General features: G+C 44.7%; 1 protein-coding gene across 1 annotated transcript; it reads right to left on the reverse strand.

Annotated features, from left to right (window-relative positions):
* Nucleotides 1–945: 945 nt before the first annotated feature.
* Nucleotides 946–13835, reverse strand: fgfr1b (fibroblast growth factor receptor 1b). Its single transcript, XM_038965712.1, has 16 exons — nucleotides 13815–13835; nucleotides 6604–6712; nucleotides 6271–6443; nucleotides 5849–5972; nucleotides 5550–5740; nucleotides 5278–5422; nucleotides 4951–5141; nucleotides 4660–4805; nucleotides 4031–4152; nucleotides 3760–3870; nucleotides 2517–2707; nucleotides 2231–2353; nucleotides 2072–2142; nucleotides 1769–1906; nucleotides 1529–1634; nucleotides 946–1340 (listed from the first exon to the last, which is right to left on the reverse strand). Exons 1-16 carry the CDS (start codon nucleotides 13833–13835, stop codon nucleotides 1041–1043), a joined length of 2262 nt encoding a protein of 753 aa, XP_038821640.1. The 3' UTR covers nucleotides 946–1040.
* Between the last annotated feature and the right edge of the window lie 3491 nt (nucleotides 13836–17326).

The following is a 17326-nucleotide window of genomic DNA, read 5'->3' on the forward strand; positions in this document are numbered from 1 at the left end:
AGTGAAGTTTTGTAATACTGTTGTCTTTATTAACAGTCCTTTAAATAAAGGCATTCTCTGTAAAGGAAGGTAGACTTCCATTGGCGATAAGTGCATTTGCCACTGTTTTAAAACCATTTACATTATCATTAACATTATCAACAACATCATCATTACCTTCAACGTAACACTGGTGTCCATAGAGCCTAGACTAGAGAGTGATACTGTAACTGTAGGCAAGCCCTGACTAACACTGCTGGTATGATATTAGCATATTAAAACACATAGCATCTTACCTACTTCTTTCCTCTGATTCGAACACATAGCATCATATCCACTCCACTCTTAGGTGTACTTTCATTGACAGGGGTAAAAACAAGCAACCATCTAAAAAAGTAACACTGGAGATATATTTTCAGATGACACAATTCATAATATACTGTATTTATATAAAAAGCCCCCGTCCCCGCAGGAGGCCTTTTGCCTTTTGGTAGGCCGTCATTGTAAATAAGAATGTGTTCTTAACTGACTTGCCTAGTTAAATAAAGGTTAAATAAAAAATAACTGAATTATTTGTTTTCCCTTGGGAAGATTTCCTTTTTATAGCCTGTATGGTTTACTCATGAAGCAGCAGTTTGTTGCATAATATGGCGATGAAAATAATGTTTAGCAGCCTCCTCCTCCGCCTCTTGCTCCTGTGTGAGTATCCCTATATTAATAGTTCAGTATACTCCTAGGGAGGAGAACAGAAGAGCCCAGTCTTTGTGAAAAGTCATGGTTATAACAGAGTCATAAGACCTCTGTCTGTCTATCTTTGCCATTGTCTTAATCTTTGTTAATGAGCCTCTCCCCAGAAATGCTAAGCAGGTCAAATGAAACCGCTCCGGGGCAGACTGGAGAACGAGGGGTTAAAGCACTCAGGTAGTGTCCTCCCCTCTGGTAGGCCTCCCAGTCACCAAGGAGGGGCTGGGGGTAGAAGCCAGGGGGTTGGGGGAAGGAGGGGCTGGGGGTAGGAGGGGGGCAGAGAACATGGTAGAGACTGACTAAAAGTGAGGTGTAGATCAACGTTGGCTGTGTCCCCGGGTGGTGGTGTGCCGGGTAGGTATGGTGTAGGTCAGGGTGGATGTCCGGGGGGGGGTCCAGGAGGGAATATGGTGGTCGTAGGCCAGGGTAGAGGTTCGAGAAGGGGTCCTAGGGGGGGTGTGCTGGTTGTAGAGCAGGGTGGAGGTCCGAGACGGGCTCCGGGAAGAGTACCCTGCTCTGTGGGTCGGCTCCCTGGAGAAGACAGAGTCAGAGGAGCTGCTGGTGTCTGGGCCCACTGAAGAATACTGGACCGCAGGGATGGATAGATCCAAATACTCCTAGAGCGAGAGCAGAGACAGAGGGAGGGAGAGAGAGAGAGAGAGGACATGTTCAGGGGAACAATTGAAATGATACGAAAATGACACTGTGTGTGTGTGTGTGTGTGTGTGTGTGTGTGTGTGTGTGTGTGTGTGTGTGTGTGTGTGTGTGTGTGTGTGTGTGTGTGTGTGTGTGTGTGTGTTTTTACCTGGTTGGCCATGAGTGAGAGCATGCGATCCAGATCCTCTACCAGTTGTTTGAAGGTTGGTCTGTGAGACTGAACAGCATGCCAGCAGTCTCTCATCATCATGTACCTGAGAAAAAACGCCACAGGGTCAGAACAGACAGTGCATTTGCATCACTATACATGCAAGGACATTTATTATACTTGTATCACTATACTTGCGAGGACATTGTACTGTATGTGTGTGTTTCGGCGTGTACTCACAGCTCCTCTGTGCAGGCGGCTGGTCTGTCCATACGATGTCCCTCCTTCAACAGTTTGAACAGCTCCTCCACGGGGACACCAGGGTAGGGAGAGCCTCCTAGAGTGAAGATCTCCCACAGCAACACACCAAACGACCACCTGCAACACACACACAGAATTCAATACAGTGAACTATCACTTTATCAGGGACAGTTATTGCTGGGCTTGAAAAGAAACCTACAGGTACATTACATGATGGATCAACGCAAAGCCACGGCACAACAGAACGTAACGTCTATGAAAAGTTAGGAGGGCGAGACTTACACGTCACTCTGGTGTGTGTAGATGCGGTCGAACAGAGCCTCCGGTGCCATCCATTTCACTGGCAGACGACCCTGGGAGGAAAACAATGGGTTAAACGACCTATATGTCCGTCTGTCTGTGTTTAAGTCAAACCTGCTCCATTTTGACCAAGTTACTCACGTTGGTTGTCTTCTTGTAGTAGTCTATGTGGTGGATGTCTCTGGCCAGCCCAAAGTCTGCGATTTTCATCACATTGTCCTCTGTCACCAACACATTCCTGGCTGCCAAGTCTCTGTGGATACACTACAAAACAAACAATTGATTGATTAATTGATTGACAGGCACAAATGTCCACACATTTGAGAAAGGGAGAAGTAGAGTACCAGAAGAGAATAGATGCAGACGAAGAGAGAGAGAGAGAGAGACAGACAGAAAGAGAGACAATAACACTGGTCTCTTCTCTGACCTTCTGTGAGGCGAGGTAAGCCATGCCCCTGGCCACCTGGTAGGCAGCAGACACCAGCTCCCTGACCTCCAGCGTGTCCAAGGGGGCCTGGGTAGGCCCAGACCAGTACTCCAGACCCACAGGCCTCCGACACCGCAGGTACTCTCTCAGGTTGCCCTGAGATGCATACTCTACCACCACGTGGAGAGGGCCTGGAGAGAGAAGAGGGTTATAATTAGGCTTGGGCGGTATGCCGTATACAGAGGTATTCTGAAAAAGCCACGATTATATTTGAATATTTGGAGATACTTTTAAATACCTGCAGTCAACTCGTGCAATAATTTAGGAGATAAAGCAGATTGCGTTCTTCATTTCACCTGTCACATTGTTTTACATTATGAAGCTTACCGTAGTTCCCCAGAACAGTTGAGCCAGTCACGTGTTTGTTTGTAAATAGCACAACGGGAGAATACAGGAGCTGGTGAGTCCAGCTGTGTATTTGGTTTAACTTGCTAGTTAGCTAATTAAGTGGCTGAGTTAATAAAGAGACACTTTCTGCCGTGTTTGAGAAGTCAAAGTGCTTTGGATGAGTTATCTGTAAAGCTGGCACTGATGCCATCTTGATTTCTTTGCGTAAATTTTTTTTGTTCTCGGCCGAGCAGAGCAGGTAGGCCCGTTACCGTAGCAACTCCAAACTCCACACAGACACAGCGTGTACACATACTGCTCCAGAGCCAGTACTGTTCTTCCTTCAGACAAGCATGCGTCAAAACTTTGTTCACTTTCACAATGTCTCTAGTTCACATTCGCTTGTAAATGTCCAAACGCAACAGAAATGACATTCAGTAGCTACTACCTATACTTGTATAACTGTATAAGCTGGATTGCATGTCTTTGCAATTAGTTTATTTTGTTTGCGCTCGTTAGCATATTTAGCTAACAGCCTCTATTGAAATTCGCTATTAGTTTGTGCTATTTTTGTTAGCATTCTGGTAATGGATGCCCAATGGCATTTCTTTTGCTTTTTTAGCACCCCCTTGTGTACAGACGGTAATACCATACATCCAGAGTTGAGAGAAGGACGGTATAACGATATGAAAATCTGGATACCGCCAAACCCTAGTTGTAATGTAACATTTTGGTGTTCGCCAAGGTTCAGTGCTTGGACCCCCGCTGTTATCTTTATCCCTTCGTACTGTGCCTCTTTGTACTTATGGTTTGCCATTCTGCTCACACGCATGCACAAACACAGCGCCAGTCTTACCATCCTGTGTGCAGGCTCCTAGCAGGTTGATGATATTCTTGTGTTTCCCGATCATCTTCATCATCTCCATCTCAGAGATCAGATCACTCAGGTCCTTCTCTGTGGCGTCCGCTACACAGGAAATAGGAACGTGACATCACATCAATATCAACCAATACGCACACCGTTTTCAAGGTTAGAAATGATGATACCAAAATCTACGTTTATTCTAATTTACTCCTCAAATTTCAGGAATATATTTCAAGAAGTAGTCAGCAGTAGTCTCACAAACCTTTAAGCATCTTCACTGCGACCATGGTGAGACGGGAGGGTTTTTCTCTGTCCAGACCTGCAGCCTCTGCTAGCACCACCTGACCAAAACAACCTTCACCCAGTGGCTTCCCCAGAGACAGCCTAGAACACAGACAGGCAAGGCATATTGTTATTTTTATTTTTTGCTCCTTTGCACCCCAGTATCTCTACTTGCACATTCATCTTCTGCACATCTATCACTCCAGTGTTTAATTGCTAAATTGTAATTACTTCACCACTACGGCCTATTTATTGCCTCACCTCCCTAATCTTACCTCATTTGCACACACTGTATATAGACTTTTCTATTGTGTTATTGACTGTACGTTTGTTTATCCCATGTGTAACTCTGTGTTGTTGTTTGTGTCGCACTGCTTTGCTTTATCTTGACCAGGTCACAGTTGTAAATGAGAACTTGTTCTCAACCTGGTTAAATAAAGGTGAAATAAAAAATAAAATAAAATGAATGTCCTGTTCATGGAGGTTATGAATCCCCTTGGTTAAGTTATAAGCGCCTTATGCAGGGTTATGTATGCCATATGCAGGGTTATGTATTCCCTAAATTCTAGGTTGTGTATTCTCTATGCAGGGATATAAGCCTTCTAGTACCTGTCCCGTGACAGCTCCCAGAGCGGGTCCGCAGGCAGCTCATATTCTGACACGCCGGCCAGGTTGGGCGTGGCTCCACTGGAGAGGCGGTAGGGTCTGACCAGACACACCCCAGACTGCAGAGAGGAGGAGGAGTCTACTGACACCTAGAGAAAGAGAGGGGGAGGCAGTGAGAGAGGATATGGTAAGCAGTCAGCCTGCTGAACTAAACCCAGGGATTAGTTCTCAGGCAAAGGTTACGCATCATACGATCGTGGTTCACGGGTATGTGTGTATATGTGTGTGTGCTACCTGTCTGCGTAGGGGAATGCTCTTCGCCAGTTTATGAACAGCCAGCTGGCTACTGAAGTCGCTCTTCTTCGGGGAGCAGCGTAATCGGCAGGCGGTCGCTATGGCGATTAGGAGCATGATGATGAAGAAGCCGACACAGTAGATGAAAATCTGCAGGTAGGCCTGAGACGGGACGGGGGAGGGGGGCACGTCTGCAGAGGAGGGAGTAAATGTTTTTATTTTATTGTCATTTTTGTTTGTTTGTTCTCTTCCATTTTGAGTGCACATATGTAAAGCACACTGGGCTGCAAAGGTTAAGAATAATCGAGTGTATTTATGTGTGCGTACCTTTGATCACGCTGAGCCAGGCAGAGTGGTGAGACATTCCAATAGAGTTTCCTGCCAGACAGGTGTACTCTCCCTCATCCTCCACAGACACGTTCCTCAGAGTAAACACCTCCATCTCCCTATCTGTGGTGTTAAACCCTGCAGTCTGAGGGCGATAGAGAGATGTTTATGTGGGGTAGCCCTCGTGTGTACAGTGTGTGTTAACCTTCAGAATTCGTACGTAGATGTGTGTGTGTGTGTGTGTGTGTGTGTGTGTGTGTGTGTGTGTGTACCTTCAGTACACGTACGTAGGGTAATCCGTCTGTCCCCACTCTGCTGCCGTTAATGGTGATGCGTTTGAGCCACTGGATGTGGGGCTGAGGGTCACTGAACACTCGACAGACAAACTCCACGTCACTACCCACCACTGCCGTACGATTAGCTGGCAGGCCTGCCTGGAGGATGGGCCTGTGAGGGGAACGTTCTAGAACACACAAGCACACATGCAACGTGAGTGACGCAAACACACACATATACATACACATCTCTCTATGCACGTATATCACAAGTAAACACACACACACATACTGACCCACTACGTCCAGCTGGTAGGTGTGTGTGAGGCTGCCATGCTTGTTCTCCACCAGACATGTGTAGTTGCCTTTATCAGACGGAACCACAGACTCCATTATTATAGTCCACATGTGGTCTCTGAGCTGAAAGAGGGAGGGGGTAAGAGAGAATGTCAGGGAGTGAAAACATAAGAATAACCAAGAAAAATACACATTTGGTGTGGTGTTTGTGATTGAAATTTGGTAAAGTAGAAATAAGTGAAATTTGGTATTCCCCAAGGTTCAGTGCTTGGACCTCTGCTGTTATTTTTATACATTCTGCCCCTTGGCACTGTAATCTAATCTTTACTTTTAAGGTATGCTATTTTACCTGCTGACTTTACTGATGATGCACTATACAGACAACACACTATGCAGCAGAGGGCTGTACAAACATACATACCTTGAAGCCTCCAATCCGCTGGTCTCTCCTGAACTCTTTTCCATTCCTGTACCACCGCAAAGTTGGAGTGGGATTACCAGTCGCCTGGCAACGGAATTTAACAGTCTTACTGGCAGGAACGGCATGGAGCCTCTTTTCCATCTTGTCTGGAGTCACCCAATGAGGAGCCATCGCTGGAGAGAGAGAGGTATTTATATTTCTAACTTTGTATTCAATATCAATCTTTTTGTAAATTGGTTTGGCTCCTACTTTTTCATACTAATAAAGTTAGAGGGAGCGAAGGGGAGTGACAGGTAAGGTGTGGGGGGAAAGAGGTGAGAGGAAGGGGCTTACGTTGGAGTTTCTGGTTGTTGTACAGTTTATTTTCCTCTGAGGAAGACTCTTCATCATCATCTTCATCCTCCGACGATGTAAGCATGTCAGCTATGGAGAGAGGGGAACACTTTCAGTATTGCTGTAGTTCTCAAACGAGTATGTAAACTAGAGTTAGAAACCAGTGTGTGTGTGTGTGTGTGTGTGTGTGTGTGTGTGTGTGTGTGTGTGTGTGTGTGTGTGTGTGTGTGTGTGTGTGTGTGTGTGTGTGTGTGTGTGTGTGGACGTGTTTAACTATTCTTGTGGGGACCAGAAGTCCCCACAAGAATAGCGAGAATATATATTTTTTTGACCAACTGGGGACATTTTGTTGGTCACGACAAGATCAAATGCTATTTCTAGGAAGTTTAGGGTTAAGCTTAGAATTAGTGTTAGTATTACATTAAGGGTTAGGGTTAGGAGCTAGGGTTAGTTTTAGGGTTAGGAGCTAGGGTAAGGTTTCAAATCAAAATAAAATTTTATTGGTCACATACACGTGTTTAGCAGATGTTATTGCAGGTGTAGTGAAATGCCTGTGTTTCTAGCTCCGGCAGTGCAGTAATATCTAACAAGTAATATCTCACAATTCCACAACATATACCCAATATACACAAATCTAAGTAAAGGAATGGAATTAAGAATATATAAATATGGATGAGCGATGTCAGAGAGACATGGACTAAGATACAGTAGAATAGAACAGAATACAGTATATACACGGCAGTTAACCCACTGTTCCCTGGTAGGCCGTCATTGAAAATAAGAATTTGTTCTTAACTGACTTGCCTAGTTAAATAAAGGTAAAATAAAAAATAAAAAAAATGTAATAAAAAAAAAATACATATGAGATGAGTAATGCGAAATATGTTAACATTATTAAAGTGACTAGTGTTCCATTCATTAAAGTGGCCAGTGATTTCAAGTCTATGTATATAGGCAGCGGGCTCGAATGTGCTAGTGATGGCAAAATAATAATACATAAATAATACATTTAGGGTTCAGGTTAGGTTTTTGGGTAAGTACTGGGTACTTTTTGGGTAACTACAGGTTAGGGTAAGAGTACGGGCTAGGTTTAGTGAAAATAGGATTCTGAATGGGACTGAATTGTGTGTCCCCACAAGGTTAGCTGTACAAGACTGTGTGTGTGTGTGTGTGTGTGTGTGTGTGTGTGTGTGTGTGTGTGTGTGTGTGTGTGTGTGTGTGTGTGTGTGTGTGTGCAAACAGGAAGGGCTGAGACAAGGTTACTCTGTGGGGGTCTGCTGAGTGGTAATGGAAACGCCATAAAGATTAACCTTTCACCCCTTTTTAAGGTGCCTCGACTATCGCCACAGCGCACATACCACCGCTCCTTCAGAGTTCCCACGTAGCTCCCTAACCCCAGGCTCAGAGATAAACACACACACTAATCATCAGCACCTTCATCCTGACAAATGGCTGCAAACAAAAGGGTAAGGATGGGTGTGAGGGTGAGTTGAGGAAGGAGGGCCCCAGAGCTTTAATAATGGATCCTGTTTGAATACGTTGAATGAGAAAAAAGCCTTTTTCCCTCTACCATTAGACACAGTCCGATAGGGTTCCAGTCCACAGCATTCACAGATCCAGCCACGTCAGATCAGTGATTACTATAAGCAGGGACATTTTCTACCACACATCCCTTTCCATCTCTCAGCAGAATGTATATATTGATTACTATACAATATAGAACTACTATATTACTAACTAAGGGCATTTTCTGCCACAGATCCCTTCCCTCCCCACATCTCAGCAGGACTGCGACCAGAGAAAGCACGCCTCACCATCATATCTACTGTAATCTAGGGAGATTAGGTCCATAATCATCACCACCACAGAGTGACATAGACCATCCCGGAATCCCAGCTCCCAACCTCACTACAGCTGGTCTGTAATCTACAGGGAGAGGTTTACAGAAACTGCATTATGGGAAGTCCTGAATACTGTCTGCTCATGGCAGGGGGAATATTCCTAATGAAAGGTTGTCAAAGATAGACAGAGAGAGAGAGAGAGTTAGAGAGAGAGTTGGAGAGAGAGAAGAGATACAAGGATAAAATAACTGAAAAGAAGAACGGAATCCACTAAACAAGAGCAGAGCAGGGGGAGGTGGTTGAAATCCAAAGACCAACAACTTTATTTGAAAGATGCAGCGACAGAGATGGAAAATTGGAAGCAGTCTTTGTATATGGACAAATTGTTTGCAGCAGAAGTTACATTTTGGTGTTTTTGACTGTGAGAAAAACAAGAGTTGATGTGTTCCAAAACAACAGTATCAAACACACATTATCTCTGTATCCAAAACACACTCACTCACACATGCACACAAACAAACACACACACATTCGCACGCACGCACACACACACACCATGGTGTTAGGGCTGGTTAGGATGGCCGTGGTTGCAGGACTCGCCAATAGAAGGAAAAAAACACCTCCTTTCAGACAGCATTCATCCTTTCCTACCAAACACAGCCTTTCTGTTCCACATCCAACCAGCTGTGTGTGTATGTGTGTGCGTGGACAGGATATAACCATAGCCAGCGGTGGAGACGCTAAACCGTGGTTGCGCCATGAAAAATCCCTGTAAACATCCTCAGTTTTTGAACTAAATGGACAAACCTTGAAGATTGAGGTCCTTTCTAGACCAATAAAGAGCCTCCACACCCCCAAATTGAAGAGTGTGTTCTGTCCTCTGTCTCAGAATAAAGACCCACTGCTAACTGAGCAGTTCCAGACAGCGGAACAGAGTCAGTGGGATTGAACCATCATGGAAGCAGCCTGAAACCCAGAACCCTCAGCCTGGCATGAAAGAGATCAAATAAGAAAGAGGAAGAGAAAGCTCACGTTAAAAATGCACACGAGCGAGCAAAACGGAAGCGCACGCACGCACACGCAGAAGGCTAATGAGACGCAGCCTTGCCGAGAGAGAGAGCAAGCAAGCGAGAAAGAAAGAAAGAGGAGAGAATTTAAGATCTTTTATGTGGTCCATGTCTCTTACCTGTGTCACTGTCGGTGTCACTGAGGGAAGCAGCTGGTCTGGACTGGGTTAGGGGGGACTGGACCAGTAGAACCAGTAGAGACCAGAGTAGCAGCAGAGACCAGCGAGACAACAACATAATGGCACTGGTATAGCTTAACTGGTACAGTACTGGAATGGCAAGGGCAACTGGTATAGGGCTGGCTGTAGACGGCGCTCCAACAGATCAACCCACAACCATCAACTCTTCAGGTGGGGAACTGTAAGAAAAGAAAAAGGAGAGGTTCGAGAGGGACAATAGTGGTTATGTTAAAAAAACACATGCTCTAGTGTCTCTTTTCACAGGTCTGAGATGGGAACTCCGCTTCCCACACTCCTCAGCCCTCACACTTTAGCACCTGTCCCCAAGGGGAGGTGAGAGAGGCGCACCTACCACACACACACACTTTTGACGCGTGTCTCCTGTCAGATCACCTGTCACACCTTAAATGCCCATCGAACATCACAAAACAAAAACTGTGTCATATCACAGTTACGCCATACATCCTCTTCACAGAGTCTTGTCCCGCTACTGAATGGACAAGTTTAGTGTCTCTCGTCAGAGAGCCCATTTATTTTGGGAGATTGCAAAATATGACCTTTTTATTCAAGAGAGAATAAATATACTTTTCAGGTGATAATAAAGCATGTTTCGCTAAGTTACTTTCTTCTCAGCTTGTTTCTCTAACTTTATAGCAAGTCAAGCTTGGCATGAAATGTTTTGAAAAAATTATTCAAAAACAAATTCTTTCTGGTCTCTCATCCCAATTAGACCCAAACCAATTGGCCTACCGTGCCTCCAGGGGTGTTGATGATGAGTTACTGGTCATGCTGAACAATATTTACGAACATTTAGAAAAGGCAAATAGCCTAGTGAAAATTGTATTCCTTGACTTCAGTAGCGCATTTAACACCATCCAACCCCAACTACTGGCGGATAAACTGGTGAATTTGGGTTTCAACTCTCTACTGATCAAGTGGATTAATAGTTTCCTTGTGAACCATACTCAACAAGTGAAGTTCAACTCTGCCATCTCCACATCTAGAACGGCGAATACGGGAGCCCCTCAAGGTTGCGTACTTTCACAGATACTGTAAAAACTGTACACAAACGAATGTCAAGCCTCTGACTCAGCCCACACGTTTCTTTCAATATGCAGATGACACCGCTGGTGTGGGTTTCCTCCACCCAGACCAAGCCCCTCTTCAACGTTTAGACAGAGAAACAGACAAATTCGTCCAGTGGTGCGCATATAACTTTCTTGAAATAAACGTTAAGAAAACCAAAGAGACGGAAATTGATTTGAGAAGGAACAAAACTCTACCTCCTACGAAGATCAATGGGGAATCAGTCGATAGAGTGACCACATATAAATACCTGGGATTCGAAATAGACAATAAACTGAAATTCAATGACTGTGCCTTTGCAAAGATAAAGAAAATGCAACAGGGAATGTTTTTTAACGCAAACTGAACCAGTTTAATGTTGACCGCCATATCTTACAAATGTTCTATAAATCTGTCCTGCAGAGTGTGTTGTCCTTCGGTCTGATATGCGTGTTTGGAAACATGTGAGTGCAAGTGTAACAGTATAACTTTAAACCGCCCCCTCGCCCCGACACGGGCGCGAACCAGGGACCCTCTGCACACATCAACAACAGTCACCCACGAAGCGTCGTTACCCATCGCTCCACAAAAGCCACGGCTCTTGCAGAGCAAGGGGCAACACTACATCTAGGTTTCAGAGCAAGTGACGTAACTGATTGAAACGCTACTAGCGCGTACCCGCTAACTAGCTAGCCATTTCACATCCGTTACACAAGACCAAGTCAAACTTCAGCGCTTGATTAAGACGGTGGGAAGGATAATTGGTATAGATCAAGAATCAGCCTCCAGACAGTACTCATCCCCTTCACTCAAAACTCAGTCACAGCAGCAGCCGGACAACGGGAAAGAGACTTCTTCAAAGGAAAATCAAAACAGATAGATATGGGGACTCTTTTATTCCAACAGCCATTAGACTGTTTAATAGATAGTCTGTTGGGTATACGGCATATTGCACTTTCACTTTAAATGTGTAGTTATAGCACTTTGAATGAATTATATTGTGTAGATTCTGTGTTTTCATGTTTTATGTACCATCTTTTTAAGCACATGAAAAAATGAATTTCCCTCTGGTTGTAACGTCTGCTTCCAACTCATACTCTCAAACACGTAGATCCCCTGAACGCAGCTCACTTTCCAGACCACTTTCCAGCTCACACTCTCAAACACATAGATCCCCCTGAACGCAGTTCACTCTCCAGATCCCAATCACCTGAATTCTAATCACCCGTTCACACACCTGTATGTCATTATCACACACTATTTCGTTCAGTTCTTTGCACCCCATCACTGTGAGGTATTGTTTGTTTTGTGACACACTTCTTTCTTACTGGTTTTATGATAGTGAGGCAGGCAAAAACTAAGGATGCCTTTTGCCTATTCCCTGCCTGTACTTTAGCCTATTGGATTTCCTGTTATCAACCTATTGCCTGATCTTCCGGACTACATTACTAACCTTTTCCCTGCCTGTACTGTTGCCCTTTTGGACCCCCAGTGTATGACCTTCTGCCTGCACCTGGACACAGTTACCTGCCTCCTCCTGTGGTCCTTTGAAATAAACACCTGCTGCGCCCTGCGCTTGAAACCAGCTCTCTGTCTCCCCTCGTGTTCATTACACTGGTGGGATAATAAAGTTCATCTGAATCACCAAAAACAAATGTCATTACCAGCACAATAAACTTAAATGGGAGGGAACAGTCATATAATATAATTGGCTCAACAGCCAATATGTATTATTTAACATTACTATTAAAATAGTACTCACTTATAGGAATGGGTAATTGTTTACAAGTTGCTAGTTAACCCATAAAGCCATCAATATTTTCATCTTCTGTGGTTTGGTAACTTCCTGTTCTTGACGGACTCTGGCTGGACTGAGGACGACGCAAATTTGAAACATTTCAAAGTATGTGGCGTCCGTCTCGTAACGGAGCCTTTAACCGCAAGGGGGCATTGCGTTTCCACTCTGTGGTGGACATCCACATTGAAATGCATGACATCCGGAGCAACATAACGGAGTGCTTATGGGTAATGTGAATGAGGATTGAGTTACACCTCCCTCTAAAGGCTGCTACACTGTTTACGTGCATGTTCATAGGTGGAGTCGGTTTTTGGGGGCAGCAGACACTTTTCCCTTCATTCCACCCGGTGTATATCCACTAGGTGGTGCCAGAGTAGCTTACCAAGAGGGGCCGAGGCACTCTTTATGACTCTAGCTAGCGACGGCATTTGAAATTCAGGATCCAGTGTTATAGGCCTGTTACAAATACTAGCTAGCTAGCTACATGTCTGGTGTTCTATGCTTTCAACTCTACTTCACAGAGTTAATTAGCTACAGAAGCAAAAATGTCTGCCTCCAAATTGGAAGAGCTTGAAGTGCTCTTACAACTCGTGAGAAATAAAAACAAACGGTGGCAAATTCGTCCACAGAACACTACTAGGTGGGGAAGGAGAATACGTCTCTTGTCCGACCTATGCGAAGCATTGACGAGGAAAGACAATTTCAATACTTTCGGATGTGGGCTGGCAGATTTCACAACCATGGTAGACATGGGCGCATTTGGTCGGGAGGGAGATGCGGGATTTTCCTCACGACGCAAGTTTGGCTAACCAACTCATTGCAGGCCAGCTGCTGCTACCAAGGCCAGAGTGCTTGCCTGGGGACCCAAACACAAGGCCATATGTCTTCGGGGGAGACGAGGCGCTTCCTCTGAAAGTCAACATGTGACCATGTCCAGGTAAGATACTGTAAATGGATGTGACTTGTAATATTATGATGTGAAAATTACACCAATGTAAATAGAATAGTTGTAAGGATATGCCTCACATAAAAGTGCTTTGGCATCCCAGTAGGAGGATAGGGACCTATGTCCAAAGTATAGACTACACAGTTGTTACAGTACATATTTGATAGCATTCATGTTGGGGCTCCCGAGTGGCGCTGCGGTCTATGGCACTGCATCTCAGTGCTAGATGCATCACTACAGACCCTGTTTCGATTCCAGGCAATCGGCGCAGTCCCACTCCTGGTCTCTTTCTCCTTTATCAGACTGCGAACATACCGGTCCCGAATCTGTCTCCATGTCGATGCTCCCGAGTGGCGCAGCATTTTAAGGCACTGCATCTCAGTGCAAGAGGTGTCACTACAGTCCCTGGTTCGAATCCAGGCTGTATCACATCTGGCTGTGATTGGTAGTCCCATAGGGCGGCGCACAATTAGCCCAGCGTCGTCCGGGTTTGGTCGGGGTAGGCCGTCATTGTAAATAAGAATTTGTTCTTAACTGACTTGCCTAGTTAAATAAAGGAATTTTTTTTAAAATGTTGTGCTATCTCACCCCAGCTGTTGACTTTGCGTTATGGTCCATATACAACCGCAGCAAATTATTTTACAGAGGTGCTCGTATCGTCTCACCTCCTCGGACAGACGCTCCTCAAAATTGGACAGAGATTTAATTTTGCATAAGGAATGTCAAAATCAAAGCAAATATGCAAGTAGAGTAGCAGTAGCAGCATGTCCATTGCTTCCGTGTTTATAAATACCAGAAAGTAGACACAGGGGCGGGACTTCCGCTGCAAAGCTTTCTTAATACTGCCCATCAATTGTATATGTTGCATTCCAAATTTCATGGGCGCACTTGTTCGTAGTAGGTTTGTGAGCACAACAAGGAGCTGCCCATTTTGTGACATAAAATGACACTGCAACACTCTGTCGGCTCCGACTGCATACAGTGTCCTGCCCTTAACCCCTTTGTCGCTGTACATGTGCTAGTCGGAACTTGGAAATTCTTAAATGTCCGACTAGATAACTGGTTAAAGTTATACACGTGCCGCGTTCAACCAATCAGCGAGTCAGAAATGTCAGTTTCCTAGTTCCGACTAGCACGTGAACCCAGCATAACCCCTATCCAAAACACCTTCTGGCCAGGGAACAGAACACCATTTGCTTCCAGCCTGCCTGTCAGTGTCACAGTGTTAAAGTCTCATTGAGAAGATGGATCTTGTGTTTAGGTGTGATGAGACCGTTCCAACCCACAAACACACACTGTGAGAGACTAACAAAAGGGAGAGCTGTAAAAATACTCTGTAATACATCATCTCCGTGCTTATGGCAGAACAACCTGACGAAACACTAGACCTGGACATTACTGTAGCTGGCAGTAAGGAAAGGTGTGTGTGGCCATTACTGAGGGTCCGATTCCATAATGAGATCTGTCCTTCGGAGCTGGCAGCCAGTGTGCTCGTGTGTGCGTGTGACAGGATGGTAACCCAGATAGGGAGGTATGTAACCGTGAAGAGTAGAGCGGGAGGTTTATGAAGACATCATTAATGCCCTTCATTAATGCCGCCCGTAACTCAACCCCACACGAACATTAAAGACTCTCTTAAACGAATGAGTCTGTTTGCAGATTTATGGGTTTTACGGTGTAGAGTCTCCATCATACTGCTGGCTAGCAGACAGCAGAGCACAGAGACATCCAAGAAGAGACAGAGTGAGGGAGTAAGAGAGAGATATAGAACATTCTAAGTATGCAGGCTTTTGCTCCAGCACTACTCCAGAGCACGGTAGGAGTAAAAACTTGAAAATCCCCGCCATAGCTCTTCAGCAGGAGGGTTGATCAGCCCTGCCATAGAAGCTAAAAGCTAGTTAACAGCTAACACACCCAGCTCTGTAAACCTCATTGTGGTAGTTATCACACCACCACCACCACAGACACAATTAGAACAGAAATAAGAGTGATTTCTCCCTGGTCTAGCCATGCTGTGTGGCTTCTTTAAATTCTAAAGGAACATTTCAGCAATTTAACAGACACTCTTATACGAAGGGACTTGCTTTCAACCAGAGTAGGGAAGACAACTACCATAAATTATGATCTTCACAAGTACAAATAACTTTAAGAGCAGTGATAATTATTCTGCAGATGCTGTTGAACTAAACGCCATTGGCTCAGCATGTTGGTACTGTGTATAGCTTAGCGATGGACTGTTACAATGACTCCGGAGGTTTGATATGATTCTAAATTGATGGTCTGAGAGTAGCTACACACACACCCAGGGTGGTGTATAGTCGCTAGGCCAGGAATAGAGCATCACACCAGATCTCTATCGAGGAGAGGGCCTCTACCTATTGGAAACATCTCCCCACTCCCATGCACACTCTCGCTCTAATCTCTTCCTCCCCCATACACCCCCTCTTTCCCTCATCTGTTCTTCATCTCCTCCTCACCCCTAACCCACCCCCCACTCTCTTTCCCCTCTCATCCCTTTAGTTAGATACATTCTAGTTCTCATAAGAATATATTTTTATTCTCCCTCTCTTTCTAGCAGATGTGACCTCTCCGGATTTTCCATTCCGGAAGCCCTCACCTACACACCAGATTTTGCCTCAGATCCGGCCTGTTCCACCCGTCAAAGTAACGCTGTCATAGTATAACTATGTCATAGTAACACACCATTTCTCGGTAGAGGCCCACGTCACCAGCAGACTGGAAAACAGATGACGGTGTGTATGTGTAAAGGGGAGCCATGACTAAGGATATGCTACCATTATCAAATCGGTTTTATTTTTCCCAAATTCCGTTTTGTTTTTCCAGATTTTGTTTCCATGTTTTTTTCTTCAGGTTTTCGCTCTCAAAATCACACTTTTTTATTATTATAGAAAAACAACTTAATTTGATGTTTTAAGTCCACAACAATGCTTAAACCACATCAAGAGACCACTTTATGTAGATGTTTTGTGTGTAGTTACTCTTTAATTCCAGTGCACCTAGCAAGAGGCAGTTGTTCAGTGGTGTTTCTGTAGCGGACATGTGGTGGTAGCATAGCAGTGGGAAGTAGGGGTGCTGCAACAACCCCTGATAAATATAAATATTTTCGCAAAAATCCAGCACAAAAAAATATTTTGCCCAAAATGATATTGCTCCTTGCTGAACAGACATAAATACAATTATTCAAAATACTACACCAGAGAGCATAATTTAACTACAGAAAATCTGCTGTCTCAGCCACTGCCTGTCACCAAGGGAGTACCACAAGGCTCAATCCTATGCCCCACGCTCTTCTCAATTTACATCAACAACATAGCTCAGGCAGTATGAAGCTCTCTCATCCGTTTATATGCAGATGATACAGTCTTATACTCAGCAAGCTTTCTCTACCATTAACCTTGTTCTAAACACTCCCAAAAACAAAGGTCATGTGGTTTGGTAAGAAGAATGCCCCTCTTCCCACAGTTGTTATTACTACCTCTGAGGGTTTAGAGCTTGAGGTAGTCACCTCATACAAGTACTTGGGAGTATTGCTAGATGGTGCACTGTCCTTCTCTCAGCACATATCAAAGCTGCAGGCTAAAGTTAAATCTAGACTTGGTTTGCTCTATCATAATCGCCCCTCTTTCACCCCAGCTGCAAAACTAACCCTGATTCAGATGACCATCCTACCCATGCTAGATTACGGAGAAAAAATGTATAGATCTGGGGGTAACGGTGCTCTCGAGCGGCTAGATGTTCTTTACCATTCGGCCATCAGATTTCCCACCAATGCTCCTTATAGGACACATCACTGCACTCTATACTCC

The sequence above is a fragment of the Salvelinus namaycush genome, chromosome 26, assembly GCF_016432855.1.
Source record: "Salvelinus namaycush isolate Seneca chromosome 26, SaNama_1.0, whole genome shotgun sequence".
Classification (NCBI taxonomy): domain Eukaryota; kingdom Metazoa; phylum Chordata; class Actinopteri; order Salmoniformes; family Salmonidae; genus Salvelinus; species Salvelinus namaycush.

What these genes read in the sequence shown, in the direction of transcription:
- fgfr1b (XM_038965712.1), bottom strand. Translation starts at nt 13,835, where the DNA reads ATGGAGACAGATTCGGGACCG. An exon ending in CTACCAGCTGGACGTAGTGG is followed by an intron (nt 5,741 to 5,848) that starts GTCAGTATGTGT and finishes TGTGTGTTCTAG; the next exon opens with AACGTTCCCCTCACAGGCCC. An exon ending in TACACACACCAGAGTGACGT is followed by an intron (nt 1,907 to 2,071) that starts GTAAGTCTCGCC and finishes TGTGTGTTGCAG; the next exon opens with GTGGTCGTTTGGTGTGTTGC.